At 35.8% G+C, this 16,156-nt stretch overlaps 1 protein-coding gene across 2 annotated transcripts in view; it reads right to left on the minus strand.

Moving 5' to 3' along the window:
* Window positions 1–16,156, minus strand: part of LOC129136829 (MAM and LDL-receptor class A domain-containing protein 1-like) — a 68,615-nt gene that overhangs the window by 8,540 nt on the left and 43,919 nt on the right. Inside the window, exons 9-10 of one of the 2 annotated variants that reach the window (XM_063792152.1) lie at window positions 13,158–13,278; window positions 2,197–2,457 (exon numbers count right to left, since the gene is read on the minus strand). In XM_063792152.1, coding sequence (XP_063648222.1) covers window positions 2,384–2,457; window positions 13,158–13,278 — 195 coding nt within the window. In that variant the 3' untranslated portion in view covers window positions 2,197–2,383. Of the gene's footprint in view, window positions 1–2,196; window positions 2,458–13,157; window positions 13,279–16,156 lie in introns of those variants that run through there. The other variant, XM_063792153.1, reaches the window with a different exon arrangement.

A 16,156-nucleotide genomic window follows, 5' to 3' on the forward strand; every position in this document is an offset into this window, starting at 1 on the left:
TGCTTCCATTTCTGACACTGGCCAACAGTTGGCAGTTTGCTGGTGATGTCGTCTAGACTTTGGTGTTGCTAGTACCTGAACTTACAATAACAGCTGAGCTGTAGTGATCTTCCGTTGAACATAAAGATTTGCACATATCAACAACATTAAACAAGGTCACTCCGTAGACTGAGAAATAAAACCACACAAAAAGAAGGCCACTCTATTCATTTCTGAACACAGACAAAAAAAGATCACAGCGTAAACTCGAAACTCCTCAAATATTCATTCCCCTTTCCTGACTGACATGAGTATTGTATTTTAACTAATTATAACTTTAGTTCAATTTCTCTCACCTCCTAAATAAAATTTGTTCAGATATACAATTACAGAATTATCCTATTTCTTGAAAACATCCAATCAAAAGAAAATTCTTGCTTCCTTGAGCCCTTCTCTAAATGACCCAACACAAGTCCAAATCCTAGAACAAGTTCCTCTTGTTAAGCCAAGTCCCAGTTTCTCCTAGTAGGCTATTTTCCTTGCTTAGCAACTATCAATAAACCCAATCTTGTTACAGGTGGTCATTGACGATGGGCATCAATAACCCCCTTCTATCTCTTCTCAATGTAGCAAACACAGTGATTGTGGCAAGTCAGATCTTGCAAGTCTTCTGTTCAAAATGATCCCAGTCTCATTTAAAAGCTAGTGTCCTTACAATCACCCATAAGGCCTCGGCTGAAATGGTCCTCAACCTTGGCTGCACATAATTTAAAAACTGTGAATGCCAGGATTCTACCCTAGAGATTGTGATTTAATTAGCCCTGCCTCAAGACTTTTTATTTCGACTTTTATTTTAGATATAGTGAATACATGTGCAAATTTGTTACATGGCAATGTTGCACGATGCTGAGGTTTGGAGTACAGATCCCATAACCCAGGTAGTGAGCACAGTACCCAATAGGTAGTTTTGAAACCCACCTCTCCACCCTCCAGTAGTCCATTGTCTATTGTGTCCATATTTATGTCCATGTGAACTCAATGTTTTAGTTCCCACTTACGAGTGAGAACATGTGGTATTTGGTTTCCGTTTCTGTTAATTTGCTTAGGATTCCGGCCTCCAACTCAATCCATGTTGCTGCAAAGAACTCTGAGTGTCTCTCACACACAGCCAATGCTGGGAACCATTGCTCTAGGTGGGCTGCTCTTCCTCAGCCTTATTATCCTATAATTGTTCTCTATAATCAACCTCGTCCAGCCACATTGGTCCCCTTGCTATTGTTCAAATTCACCAGATGTATTCCTGTCCCAATCCCTTAGTTCCTTCTTTCTGCTTAGAACACTCTTTCTTTTCTTTTGAGATATCTCAAAGCTTGTTTCCTCACCTTCTCAAGTCTTTGTTACAATGCCACCTTGTAACTGAGAGGTACTATGACCACTCTCTTGGAAATTGCAAAGTTCCCTTGCCTTCCCCCATTGCCCTTTCCTTGCCTCATTTTTTTTTCTACAGCATACATCCCTTCTAAAAATAGTACATAATTTATTCACTCATTATAAGGGTCAGTCTCTCCCAAGCTAGGAAGCAGGGCCCTAATATTAATCCTCTTTATGCCTTATTTTACAGAGCTATAAATTAGTTTGTGCATGCAAATTTACTTCAAACACTGTCAGCTATAAAGTAAGTGCTTAAAAGTAAGCATGTGAGTATTTATACTACATAAATTAACTAAATTATTATGTGGTCTTTTAGGTGTCTTTCAACGTATAACCCAAAGAGATAATTATATCACATCAGAAGCAGTGTACATTTCACTCCCTACAGTGGTGTGTTTCTGCAAGGCAGGGAGACTTCGATTGCTTGGATGCTTGGAACACTTAGTGTTAGGTGGGGAAGGCTCTTTACACCCCCTTTTTACCTATCACACACATTGCTAACCTGAAAATGGAAACAAAATGAACAAGAGTAGTGGCATGTGAGAAAAGAGAAGAACTGAATAGTTTCAGCAGATAAGCAACAAAAAGAAAAGGAAAGGCAGTAATACTTCTAACACAATTTTAAGAGTGAAGAAGAACAATGATCTTGTCAAAAAAAATAATATCCCAGCCGAGCTCAAAGTATGACATGGAAAAAAAAAATCCACTCTCTCCACAGTCACCATTAATAATCTAATGTATTGAAACTTAATCTTAAATAATTACAGAAAAAGGCTTTCTTGATAAATGCCTTACTTTTATTCTCAATAGAATTTTCAATGGCGGAAGAAGAATCACTTATTTTCACTACTATCCTGAATTCTCCTAATTTAACAACATGATTATCTGCAGCAAAGATTGATCAAAATAGCATGGGTTATTTATCAGATTTTACCTGACTATAGAAATAGTTTTCACTTTTCTTTATCGGAGATCAGTGACTTCCATAAATGAGGGTGAATGGACGTTTTCTCCACTTCTTGATTTCATGCCACAGAAATGATGAGCCTTCACCAGAAACAACATCCCATTAGGGTCTTTCACAATGACATCTGTCTAGAGGGGTTTGTCTGAATAGAAAATAGTTGTCTAGATTTTAAACTTGAGGACAATGAGAAGAGAATGGAAATCCAGTTTACTAAGGAAAAATAACTAGATAGCCTTTTTGTCCCTACAGAGACTTATTTGCCAATATGCATTTAATAAAAGGGGAAGATACTCAGTAATTAGCAAGTGTAGGTATATTTTCAGACTTTTTTTCCTTGTATTCAGGGCTATGGAAAAAGAATATATGATAGAACATAGAAAACAGCAGCTCATTTTTCTAGACCTTACAAAATTAAAAGTAATTTGTAATTATACAGAGAGACACATCATAGAAATCCTTTAATATTATAATTAAGATGAAGTATCTCCAATCTAGCCAAAAAGGCCTACTCAGAAACATTTTTCAGAAAATACACTGAAAAAAGTAGTCCTAATTCAAAGACTGACACGCGCACACACATACACACACATCTCAAAACATATAGAGCAGAGAGTTGCTATAGGAAATTCAAGCCTTCTCTTAATGCATTTATGTAATAAAAGAAAACATAAGTCTCAGTGCAGAGTAATGCAATTATTCTTGGTCAATACTGAGTACATAAGATACATGGCTTGCAAAGTATCAACACACATAAAATGACTTTGTCTCTATTATGCATCTCTGCTGTGGAAATGCCAGTGTCTAATGCACATATTTCTGTATTTAGCAGATATACTAGTTTGAGGAAAATATATAATCAGCATCTAAGATTGAATAAATAAATAAATAATAAATCACTCCTTTTCCTTGTACTATTCAACCTTGGCTAAGGTTTCATTGAATTCAACTACTCAGTAGAGACTTACATGTTTTTTTTTTTCTCATGAGTAGACAGAAAAGTAGAATATAGGAAATTGTTTAGAATTTTTTCATAAAATTAGTACATGCACTTTGCACTAAATAGGTTTTAGACAGAAATAAATTATAGTGCTCACTAAATGTTGTTTGGAAATATTAAAATGTCTTTACAACTTACAGAGCTGCTTAAGTAAATTTTGGCTTTCTTGCCTGCATTACATAGCACAGCCAGAACAAAATAGTTTATATATGTCCTGTTAATACAATGTAGGTGTGAGAAAATGTACCATTTATACTATTTGACACATAATATCTTCATTTTCCAGTATACACATTATCTCTTGGAACGAAAGAAAGCACTACATAAAGTAGCATTATTTATTTTAGTCTTGAGGAAACAAAGTATTTGTTCACAAAAATAGGAACTTATAAATAGTATTTGCATAATCATGAAAAGTGAAAGTAAATTTCAAAATGGACTTCAAACACAGGGACACTGCCACAGTTTTACTTTGTTGATATGATTGTTTATTAGCATAATGTTTTGGGGAAACATTTGGCAAAATGTGTTGAATGTCATTAAATGACAATTTAGGCCAGGCATGGCAGCTCATGCCTGTAATCTCAGCACTTCGGGAGGCCAAGGCGAGTGGATCACCTGAGGTCAGGAGTTCGAGACCAGCCTGGCCAACATGGCAAAACCCCATCTCCACTAAAAATACAAAAATTAGCTGGGCACGGTGGTGCTCACCTGTAGTCTAGCCACTAGGGAGGCTGAGGCAGGAGAATCACTTGAATCCGGGAAGCAGAGGTTGCAGTGAGCCAAGATCGCACCACTGCACCCCAGCCTGGGCAACAGAGCAAGACCCTGTTTCAAAAACAAAACAAAACAACAACTGCAAAAAACTCAAACCCCAAATTTCCCTTTTTATGATCTATCCTAAAGAAACAATTCAGAGTAACAATTTTGATCTAAAAAAACATAAAGATAAGCTTTCAAAAATGATGAGGTAGCATTTTGATTGGCCTCAACATCAAATAACCCGTCCAGGAGAAATGGACTTTTCAGAACACTGGAACTATGGGAAGACACCTAGGTACTGGCTCTGCTCTCTGGAGCTCACTCCTCATCTGCCTTCTTTTAGGGTTTGTCCTGATGCCAAGTTTGACTTGAGAGCTAAGATGTGCAGATCATGTTAAACATTCCCTTAAATGAAAACATACAGAGTATTTGTCTAGTTCCTCATAAATGGCAACATGATCCCAGGTCTAAAATCCACTCTGGCATTGAACTTTTCTGATACACTGTAATTTCGCTACGTCCAGGCAAAAATTACATCCAACAGTGATTCACCCTGCAGCCTGTCCCTTAGAGTTTCTGAAGGTCCAGAGAAGTTTTGTTGAGATATGTTGTATTTGTCATGCTATGTAGGTTTTTCAGCCCTTCAGTTATCATAAATAAAAATCAGAGATAATTTAACATCATAGTCAGTGTGTGGTGTTTTAACTGGCAGAGAGAGAGAGACTCCTTGAAAACCTGTACACCTGGGTTACATTTTAAGTAACTGCACTTTTATATCATAATATAAATAAGTATGGAAACATTCGATTAAATTATCCAAGGCTATCAAAATTCTGCAAAACTTCCTAACCTCTATGTATCCCAAACAGTTCTTGAACAAATCCAATAACTTTTTCTCTCATTTACCAAAATTGGTTGCAATTTATGTTTGCTATTTTTTTCTACAAAATCTGAAAATATTTCAAGGCACTGAAGACCTAAATTTTTAGCAAACTTAATAACCCGTTTGAAGTAGGTCATAATCAGTCTCATGTAAAAAAGAAAGTAAATTGTGTTAAAGATGGTTGTGAAAGTGAGAAAAATTAAAATAAATAGCATTAAAATATTAAATGTTTGAAATTCAAGAATAGCAATGGTCCTTTTTAGGAGGATTTAAGTTCATAAATAGAAATCCTGAGGGTGGCATTGCCTTTTCCTCCTTATAAGAAACCCCTGTTTTTTCAAGCAGTTAAGGTCTCTGTAAGAGAAGTGATATGCTCATTTTTTCAACATTAGAATCGCAGCCTAAATTTTGCATGCTTCCTTCAAACCTTTTTGCTGCAAAGAAGACAAGAAAAAAAAAAGACTCCTACTTCTCTGTATTCTTCACTGTGTCTTTACCTCACCTCCACTCATTGCCAGAATCTTTAATGAAAGGATTCACAAAAATGGGATGAAGAATTAGCATTTCTATGAATAAACAGATTCACAGTATAAAAATTAGTTTTTTTCAAAAAAGCAGGCAAAAAAAAAAAAACCCTCAAAATAAGACTTTAGAGAACTGGAGGTCGTTTGCTAATTTTCTAATTCAATTCCCTATGAGGGTGGGTCCCTTATCCAAATAGTGATCTTTTATTTTCCTTTTATGTCTAAAAAATTATCTTTTAGGTCCCCGAAAAGCACTATAAGAATTAAAAGCAATTTAATACATTTCAGATTATAAAAGGTACTGTGATTAAAGAAATAATTACTAAGGAGAAAGTATTAAGTATTATTTTTTAAAGACATTCATTCCTTAAACTTCTCGACAGCATTTACTAAGTGACCATTTGACATATTAGAGACTAAGGGCATCGTTTCTCCTCCAAAAGTGAAGTTTTGATCATTGGCTTCAAACTTCCCATTGCTTAAACTGCTCATGTAGGGAACTTTTCACATTTTCTAAAAACATCATTCTCAATGTAATGATGACCTTAAAAGGATAGAAAGGCTATACGATTTGCAGTTAAGAACGTAGGTTTTGGGCCAGGTGCGGTGGCTCACACCTGTAATCCCAGTACTTTGGGAGGCTGAGGTGGACGGATTACGAGGTCAGGAGATAGAGACCATCCTGGCTAACACGGTGAAACCCCGTCTCTACTAAAAAAATACAAAAAAAAAAAAAATTAGCCAGGCGTGATGGCGGGCGCCTGCTGTCCCAGCTACTCGGGAGGCTGAGGCAGGAGAATGGCGTGAACCCGGGAGGCAGAGCTGGCAGTGAGCCCAGATCGCACCACTGCACTCCAGCCAGGGCAACAGACTCCGTCTCAAAAAAAAAAAAAATGTAGGTTTTGGAGGCAGACTGTGTTTAAAATGGAATTCTAACTGATAAGAAACTAAATGACAAGAAAGTTCGTAAAATGAGGAAAATAGTACCTCTTATATTTATTTTGCTGATTAAAAGACTATATAGGTAAGGTTCTTAAACCATGTACATTTGGTAACAGTCTTAATGTATATCAGAGACAGGCCTAGAACTGTTAATCCCTGGCAGAACTTGCAATAGACACTCTTCTTACACAGCAAGAAAACTAGAAAATATCTTAAGAAATTCCTGAAGTATAATAATAATAAAATAAAATAAAATTGCTGCTGAGGACTTACCTACTTTCTATTGAATATATTCTCCAACTTCCTAGAGTTAAAATAGCTACTTGTTTACATCTCTATTCCAGTTATCATTACAACACTATTAAATCGATACATTTCTTACCTAATAGACTAAGCTTCTTTTCTTAATTTTTAAAACAAATTTTATTATGTATATTAAAGATATACAACATAAGGTTATGTGATACATACAGATAGTAAAATGGTTATTACAGTGAGGCAAATTATCCATTATCTCACATAATTGCCCTTTTTTTTCTTTTTTTGTGGCAAGAGTAGCTAAAACTTACTCATTTATCAAATCTCAAATCTCAAATCTGTTATTAACTGTAGTCCTCAAGTGTTATTAACTGTAGTCCTCACCTTGTACATTACATCTCTAGACACATTTCTCCTCCATACCTGTTACATCATATCCTCCGAGCTACATATCTCCATTTCCTTCCCTTGGCCCCTGCCTCTGGTAACCACTGTTTCATTCTCTATATCTGTATATAATTTTTAGATGCCACACATAATTGAGATCATGCAATATTTTCCTTCTTGTGTTTTGCTTATTTCACATAGCATAATTTCCTCCAGATTCACCTAGGATGTGAAAAATGGCAGAATCTCTTTTTTTAAGGCTGAATAATATTCCACTGTTTTTTAGATACCACAGTTTATCTATCTGTACATCAACAGACACTTAGGTTGTTTTCATATCTTGGCTATCAAGAATAATCCTGCAGTGAACATGGGAGTGCAGACAGCTTTATGAAGTGTTAATTTCATTTTTTCTGGGTATATACCCAAAAGAGAGATTGCTAAATCATAGGGTACTTTTATTGCTAATTTTTTTTAGAAACCTCCATACCATATTCCGTAATGGCTGCACAATTCACATTTGCACCAACAGTATGAGTACTCTTTTCTCCACGCTCTTACTAAAATGTGTTACGCTTTTTTTTTTTTATTATAGCTATCCTAATTGATATAAGGAGGTATCTAAAAGAGTTTTGGATTTGTATTTCCCTGATGATTAATGCCAATGAAATGTGGAATATCTGTTCATATACCAGTTGATTATTTTTATGTCTTCTGTGGAGAAATGTCTATTCAGGGCCTTTGCCCATTTTTTATCTATTTATCTATTTCTGAGTTGTATAAAATCTTCATAAATTTTGAATATTAACCCCTTATCAGATATATGGTTTGCAAATATTTTTCCCGATATGCAGGTTGCTATTTTATTTTGATGAGTGTTTCCTTTACTGTGCAGAAGCTTTTTAGTTTGAGGTAATCCCATTATTTATTTCTGCTTTTGTAGCCAGAGCATTTGGTGTGATATTAAAAAACCATTGCCAACTCTAATGTCAAGGAGTTTTTCCCCATGTTCTCTTCTAGGAGTTTAATGATTTCAGGTCTTAAATTTAGGACTTTCTTACATTTTGAATTTATTTAAGTGTACGGTGTAAGACAAAGGTCCAATTTCATTCTTTCGCATGAGAACGACCAGATTTTCTGGCACCATTTATTGACGAGACTATTTTTTCCCTACTGTGTCCTCTTGGTGCCTTTGTCAAAACTTATTTGGTCTTTTATGCTTAGATTTATTTCTGAGCTCTCTGTAATAGATTATGTTTCTCGAGGGAAATGATCACACTTTCTTCTTACCAAATCTCTTGGTATAGAAAAGATGCTCATAAGGTTTTTTGTGGGTCGCAGCATGGCTGCTTGCCAATGTATTAGCAATCAGCAATGGCCCTGATTTTTCTCGTCATTCTCATGTACGTTTTGAATGCAGAGGAAAGAGTCTCTCCAACTCTTTGTGGCACCACACTTCTGAAAAATGTCTGTGTTCCTCCACTGTCTTGACTCAAAACCACCTTGGTTTTCACCTCGGGTATGAGTAATCAATAAAATGGGATGCTTCTCTTGCCTTTCCTCTTGCCTTTTTTTATTGTGTTCAATAGCACAGTTATTAAAATACTTTTGGAAAAGCTTATCCACCAACAGACAACCTTCTTTTTTTTTCTTCTTCTGTATTACTTTTTCAGGGGTGCTAGGATAGTTTTAGAATCATTTAAGTAGAATGCAGAAAGAATGGAGGCATTGCCCTGGAAAAGGACAAACTGAAAGGAGACTCTTAAAGGTGGAAAAATATATAGATTAGGCAGGATCTATAGTTTTATGACCATAGAACTATTTATTGATACACTATCATTTGAAATAACATTTGTAAGCAGTATAAAGTCTTCTACTGCTAGTTGTACTGAAATAGCAACTGCTTACGATAATAAGAATACTATGATGTTAAAAATAATTTAACAAATAAATGTTTATAATACATATATTGTGGTAAGAAAATATAAGATCTACCCTCTTTTTTAGGGGGGCGTGGCAGACAGGGTCTCTCTCTGTCACCCAGGCTGTAATGCAGTGGTGTGATCTCAGCTCACTGCAACCTGCACCTCCTGAGTAGCTGGGATTACAGGTGTGTGCCACCATGCCCTGATAATTTTTATATTTTTAGTAGAGATGGGGTTTTGTGATGTTGGCCAGGCTGGTCTTGAACTCCTGGCCTCAAGTGATCCACCTGCCTCAGCCTCCCAAAGTGCTGGGATTACAGGCTTGAGCCACTGCATCCAGCCAGATCTACCCCCACAACACATTTTTAAGTGTACAATACATTGTCATTGACTTTAGATACCATGTTATACAGCAGATGTCTAGAGCTTATTCATCTTGTTTGACTGAAAATGTATGCCTGTTGATTAGTAATTTTCCACTTCCTCTCCTCCCAGAACCTGGTTACCACAATTTTACTCTGATTCTACAAATATGACTACATGGATACCTCATATAAGTGGTGTCATGTGTTACTTATTTTTCTACGACTGGCTAGATACATCCTTGCTCTTGTGTTTTGAGCGCTATCCTGCATATATTTCAAATGTTATTCTCCAACAGGGCAAAACTGAAAGTTAGCAGGACGTTTTCATTCATCGCCTCTAGTTTAAAGAGAATCTGGTTTGTTCTCACCGGCAAGTCATTTCCATCATGCAGAGGTCTCTGTTCTGACTGTCTTCATCATACAATGCTCACTTGAGTAGTGTGCACTTTACGTTCAGAGAGTAAATATGTACATATAAATATCTGCTGAAGGAGTCAGTAATGAACTCACAGCAATTAGTTTCATGTGCTCCCTTTGGGCACACAGTTGGAAAATCGCGTATCTTCCTGGATGAAATACAACCTGCATCCTCACCAGGCACAAATCTGGCTTCAAAATTGAGATTAAGAGCGTAAAACAGGCTCTCTCCCTTTAACAAATAAACAGAATGTAAAATTATTTCATCAACAGTAGCTTTTAAATATTCTGAAGGAGAAGAAGCTTGATTAAAGGCCAAATCAAAGTAGCACTTGTGATTTTCATCACGCGGACTGTGAGCAGAAAACTACAGCTCTAAGATTGCTTTGAAGTGGTGCAGCCGTTTGCATGCCTATTAAAGATTTCAAAACTTCAAGTCCTGTACAGGGTCCGGGTAGTCTGGGTAAACCTTTGGCCATTCTGCTCCATACATATAACAATTTACTGTCAATGGAGCATGGCACGTTTTTAAATATTCCTTTCAGTTTCTCTCCATAAACTTCTGCCCATTACTAATACTGAACTCCACAAATGAGATCCTATAATTGTCTACTGGACATATTTGCAAAAACAATAAGAAACGCCTTTTTTTCCCTTTGTGTACATCCATTGATCTTTCAGGAATCATTCATGTAATTGTCCTAATTAGATATATTACCTATCCAACTGATCTGGTGTTCAGATGGATGCACATATCCATGAATCCTGAGTGAATTTAAGAAAAGAATTCTCCGTAAGCAAGATCAAGTGTCTCAAAAACTTTTGCTAAGGTTAACTTTAGTAATGATTTAAAACCTTTAACCACACTTTTGCCTCGGTAAGAGCTCAGGAAAGGCTGCCCCAAAGTACTTTGAACTGAAGGAGATTGGGAGGTACCCCAGGAGCAAGGTCACTCTGATCTTCCCTGACCTTTCTTTGTGAGCGCTGGTCATAAAGAAATTATCTGGCTTATCTTGCCTGAAATTAGGTCACAAGATCCTCATTCTAGAGGGGTCCTTTCCTGTTCCCAGGGGTGAAGAAATTCTACACAAAGGAGTCAAGGAGACTCTGAACACAGAGGCTTTGCTAAGTTTCCCTGCTCAGTCTGTTACCATTGGATCATACCCTTTTGTCCGATCACATTTCAAAATGGCTGTTTGTTCTTCACCAAAACTAAGCAGAAAAATACACAGTTTTCTATATAGGAAAAGGGGCTGAAAAACAAATAAAAACGAAAAAATAAAATAAAGCACATGCTTTTCTCTGGGTCTTTGCATCTTCATTTCTGAAGGCTCCTGTGTCAAGTAAAACTTTGATAAACAAATTTGTTATGCTTTTCTCTCATTAAACTGTCTTTCATTCTCGGAGTGTCAGCTGTGACCCTTATGATGGGTGAGGAAAGGTTTTTGTCACACCTTTCTGCCCCTATACCTCCAAATACTACATTACAAGAGAATGCTCTTCAATGTCAACTTTAATGCTTTTCAGCTATTATGATTCTGGTGATGTGGTATTTAATTAGGAGAAAGAAAATCTTTAATTAAACAACAAAACTAAGGTAATCCTGTTTAACCCTTAAAAACTCGTGAATCTTTTTTTTTTTTTTTTTTTTTTTTTTGAGAGGAATCTTGCTCTGTCACCCAGGCTTGAGTGCAGTGGCGCGATCTCGGCTCACTGCAAGCTCCGCCTCCTGGGTTCACGCCATTCTCCTGCCTCAGCCTCCCGAGTAGCTGGGACTACAGGTGCCCGCCACCATGCCCTGGCTAATTTTTTTGTATTTTTAGTAGAGACAGGGTTTCACCATGTTGGCCAGGCAGGTCTTGAACTCCTGACCTCAAGTGATCCTTCCGGCTTAGCCTCCCAAAGTGCTAGGATTGCAGGTGTGAGCCACCGCGCCTGGCCAAACTCATGAATCTTTAAATGAATCATTAAATCTGCTGCTCTGCACTCCTCGGTGTCTATCAGAATCATACACACATGTGCACAGACAAGCATGCGCACACGCATGCACACGCACACACACATGCACACATGCACGCACACACACGGACACACAGGCATGCACACACACATATGCAGACACACAGGCAGACACGCGCACAGATGCACACAAACACACACTTGCATGAACACATGCGCAGAGCTTAGAATGGTCTATTATGCATGCAGGATACACATTCTGAACAAAGTAAATACTCGTTAACCCAATATAAGTTAGCACCCAGAAATATACACTCTCTCGAATGAAAAATATCTTTAATAAAGGACCTTTAATTAAAAGTTCTTTAATCGTCTCAATCCAGAATCATGTGACCCAAATTTTTCTTGATTAGTCCATTCAGCTCCTGTAAGAATACAACTGTTGCACTCACTAAATATGTTGTTTAAGTAAATATAACTTAGGAATATACAGTATGTCTGATTTTCATATGCAAATCTTTTCCATAGATACAGATTAAGAAAAATAAAGTGTGACACTTTTCAGAAAACATTTTTAATATTGTCAGATTCATTGAGATCTGAGGGTAGGAGTGGTCAGAGAGAAACATCAATTAGTACTAGAAAGAGAAAGTAACTGAAGGTATAGTGTAAATTCTTTCAATGTGTACATGATCCCAGAATCTAAATAATGATTAGGTTTTAAAATACATAGTTGACTATATGAGATCCATTTTTATGGCAACATTTCTGGCCTGTAATTGATATTCTCTCCAAAAAATTTAGTCAAAGAATTAGACAAACTCCATCTGTGATTTGAAAATATTAAATTTTGAATAGAAACACAGAATTTTAAGGTCCAGTTTTAAATTTTGGTTGGCCTTACATCATTTTCCCAAACACAACCTTTTTGCTTTTTTTGAACTCCTGGGTGATCCTGAAATAAGAATATTATTACATGCTCATTTGAAGTTCTGAATAAAATTAATGGAGAAGTGAATATTTATAAAAGTGTATTTAAAATATGCAAAATAATTATAATTTTTTCATAATATTTATAATTAAAATATTTGGATGCAATAATTTCAGCTGCAAGCATAGAATATTTTCCATATTACTGGAAGAGAGGCCTAAGGACTAGACCAGTTGTTTACCTTTTAATATATATATATATATATATATATATATATATATATATATATATATATTTTAGGTTTCAAGAACAGGTGATATAATCCACACCCTGTATTAGGTATTCTTGACTCTAATACATTTTATATTTTGATACTGAGAAGAGCTTAATTCAATGTTTAAAACAGCAACAACGACAAGGGAAAACTTACACTTGCTTTGTGTGCTGCTCCTTGGTAGTGATTTATAGGAAATTTCACATTCCTGGGACACACTGATGTCATCTAGAGCAACGGTAGCACTTGATGACAAAACAGTAGCTTCCAAAATTAACTATAATTACAGAAAGATAAAACTGTTAAAAACACATCACAAAAGTAATGTCTTACAATCATATTTCTTTGTGTAGAGGAACCCTATTTACATCTGTCCCATTCTCCAATCTAATTTTAGAAAACTGTTCTGACCAGAACATCCTAATTTAAATTTATAAAACCATAACTGCTTTGACAGCGTCTTTCGTACCTTAATGCCAAAGGTAACCTTGTTTCAATTAAAGTGGTAACATTCATCACGAGTGAAGGGCTCTCTTCTCATTGGAGCCATTAAGAGTCATATGCATTTATAATGAGCTCTTTGGGGCAATCAACTGTGTGACTTACAACTCAATTTAATTGAGATATGAATTGATTTGTAATCAGTGTGCTGAAGGCAATGATTTATTTCCATATTAAAATATTTAAATATTATATACATTCATACAAACATAATATATATTATATACATACACAGAAACATACTCACTGTAGTAAAGCACACATCAATAACCACATACAGTGGTTGATAATATTCATATGCTGAAGCACTCAGAGACATCTATTTAATTTTAGTTTATTCTAAGGCTGAATAATGACTGATATAATTTGTTTTCTTTCTTGTTAATTACTCATATTATGTTGTTATTCCAAGAAGAAAAAAAGAGAGAGAGAGAGAGAAAGGAGGAAAAGGAAGAAGTAATTTATGCCAGGAATCTTATGAACCTGCATAGTGGACCACCAGTCCAGGACACAGACAGAAGGTACATTTCTATCCTATCAAGGAGGGTCTCCAATCTCAAGGATCATTAAATTTACTTGTGCCAGGGCTCAGAACATGCTATCTCAAAATACAACACCTTGGAGTCAGAACATGCTGTCCCAAAATATAGCACCTTGGAGTCCCTCTCTGCCTTCCCCTCTCTTTCCTTTGTGAGAGCCAGCCATAAAGGAATTATCCGGCTTACTTCTCCTCAAAATAGGTCATAAGAACCTCATTTAACTGGTGTCCTACCCTATCTATACCTGGATGAAAGAAACACTACACAGAGAGGCCCATAAAGATCTTTGCTGAGTTCTCTCCAAGTTTTTACAATGAGATCATATTCTTTCTGTCCATTTGTATTTCTTCATGATTGTCCATTCATTGTTGAACTTAAGCATAAACATAGAGAGTTTTCCCTGGTCTTCAGGCCTTTGTTTTTGAAGGCCCCTATGTCACATAAAATGCTAATAAATTTGTTATTTTTTTTCTTTTTAACCTCTCTTTTGTTATAGGGGTTCCAGCCATATCCCTTGTGATGAGTGAGGAAACGGTATTACTTTTCCTCTCCTACACTTCGTATGATACATTCACTACCCTACATCATAAATGCTGTATAAGAAATAAGTATAAGATACTAGGAGACTCAAAGAAGACACTTCATTATTTCTGCCAATAATGAGAGTTTGGGAAAAGATTTGGTGGAGAAGTAATAGTAAGCCTCCATGATACCAAATTTTGTTGGGCAAAACATTTTACCTCGAGAAACTGAGGCAGCAATCGCAGCAAAAACACAGAGATGAGAAAGTGTATGGTGTGTTTAGAAAATGTTGATGGGTGTTAACGGAGTATAAGATTTTAAGAGAACAACAAATTAATCAGATAATAGATGGAGAGGAAAATTCCATGAGTTGGTACAGCTCAATTGGAGAGAAACTAGATAGCATTTGTTAAAAAGAAAAATTGCATAGACTATAAAAATTGAGTTAATTTCTTGGCATTTATCCTAGTGAGACACTCAAAGGTATACACATGAAGGCTTGTGCAGGAATGTTTATTTCAGTGCTGGTTTTGATGACAAATGACAGGAAAGAACTTACATGTGAATGAATCAATCAACAGTGAGAAATACTATACCAGTTAAAAATAATATCTGTCGCCATGTGTCATTATGGAAAGAAATTCAACATGTGTTTTGGAGTAAAAAAATTAAGTTACAGAAAAATGTTATAGTATAATATTACTTAGGCTGAAAACATACAATGGTTTAGATTTCCAAGTATATGTGGTACATTTATACATATTAAGTAAATAGAAAATGGACTGGACGTAAAAATAAACTGGTATCTAAAGATACTCAAGATAAAATCTATAGTGGGTGATGAGGGTGGCCAGCAGGGACTGTTGCTTTATTTGCAATTTTTGATATTTTAATGTGATGTACATAATACTTTTTTAAGATTCTGATTAGAGATGATTTCTGTAGAATCTTAAACTAAGAAATTTAGCCTTCATTCCAGAGGCAGAAAATAACATAGGTTTTGAAGAAGGATCTTGGTAAAATATACACAAGTATTGTACTTTAGAAATATATTGTGTTTAATACCATTAAGTGACTGTGATTTTTTTGGACAGCTTAACTTTTGAAAGAGTTTTTCTATATTCATTATTATAATACATCTTGCATTGATGTCAATTAAAATAGATGTTTAATTCTTCAGACTCATTAGACAAGCATTTGTTGACCATCATATTTGAAGGTCTGTGCTACTCAGAGAAAACTGGAGAAAAAAAAAAACGACAGTTTGAGGCACTTCTCTATGCTCCTAAAGAGGTACACGCTCACATTATTTGAATGGAATGGGTGGGCCCTGGGATGAGGTGAAGTAAAATCCTGAGGTAGTCTTTAAAATGTGGTTACATTATTTTACCTGAAGGGACCCACCAGGTTCCTTTAGATATTCATATTAAAATGGAAGGATAAATCCAACTTCAAAAGCCAAACAAAAGTAATATTAGGTCATCTATATTTTGCTTGCTTACTTCTACATAGTTAAATTCATAATTATACCATTAGAAATTGTAATTCTACCATTAATTAAAATCATACGAATTTTAAAATACAAGCAATTAC

The sequence above is a fragment of the Pan troglodytes genome, chromosome 14 (assembly GCF_028858775.2).
Source record: "Pan troglodytes isolate AG18354 chromosome 14, NHGRI_mPanTro3-v2.0_pri, whole genome shotgun sequence".
Classification (NCBI taxonomy): domain Eukaryota; kingdom Metazoa; phylum Chordata; class Mammalia; order Primates; family Hominidae; genus Pan; species Pan troglodytes.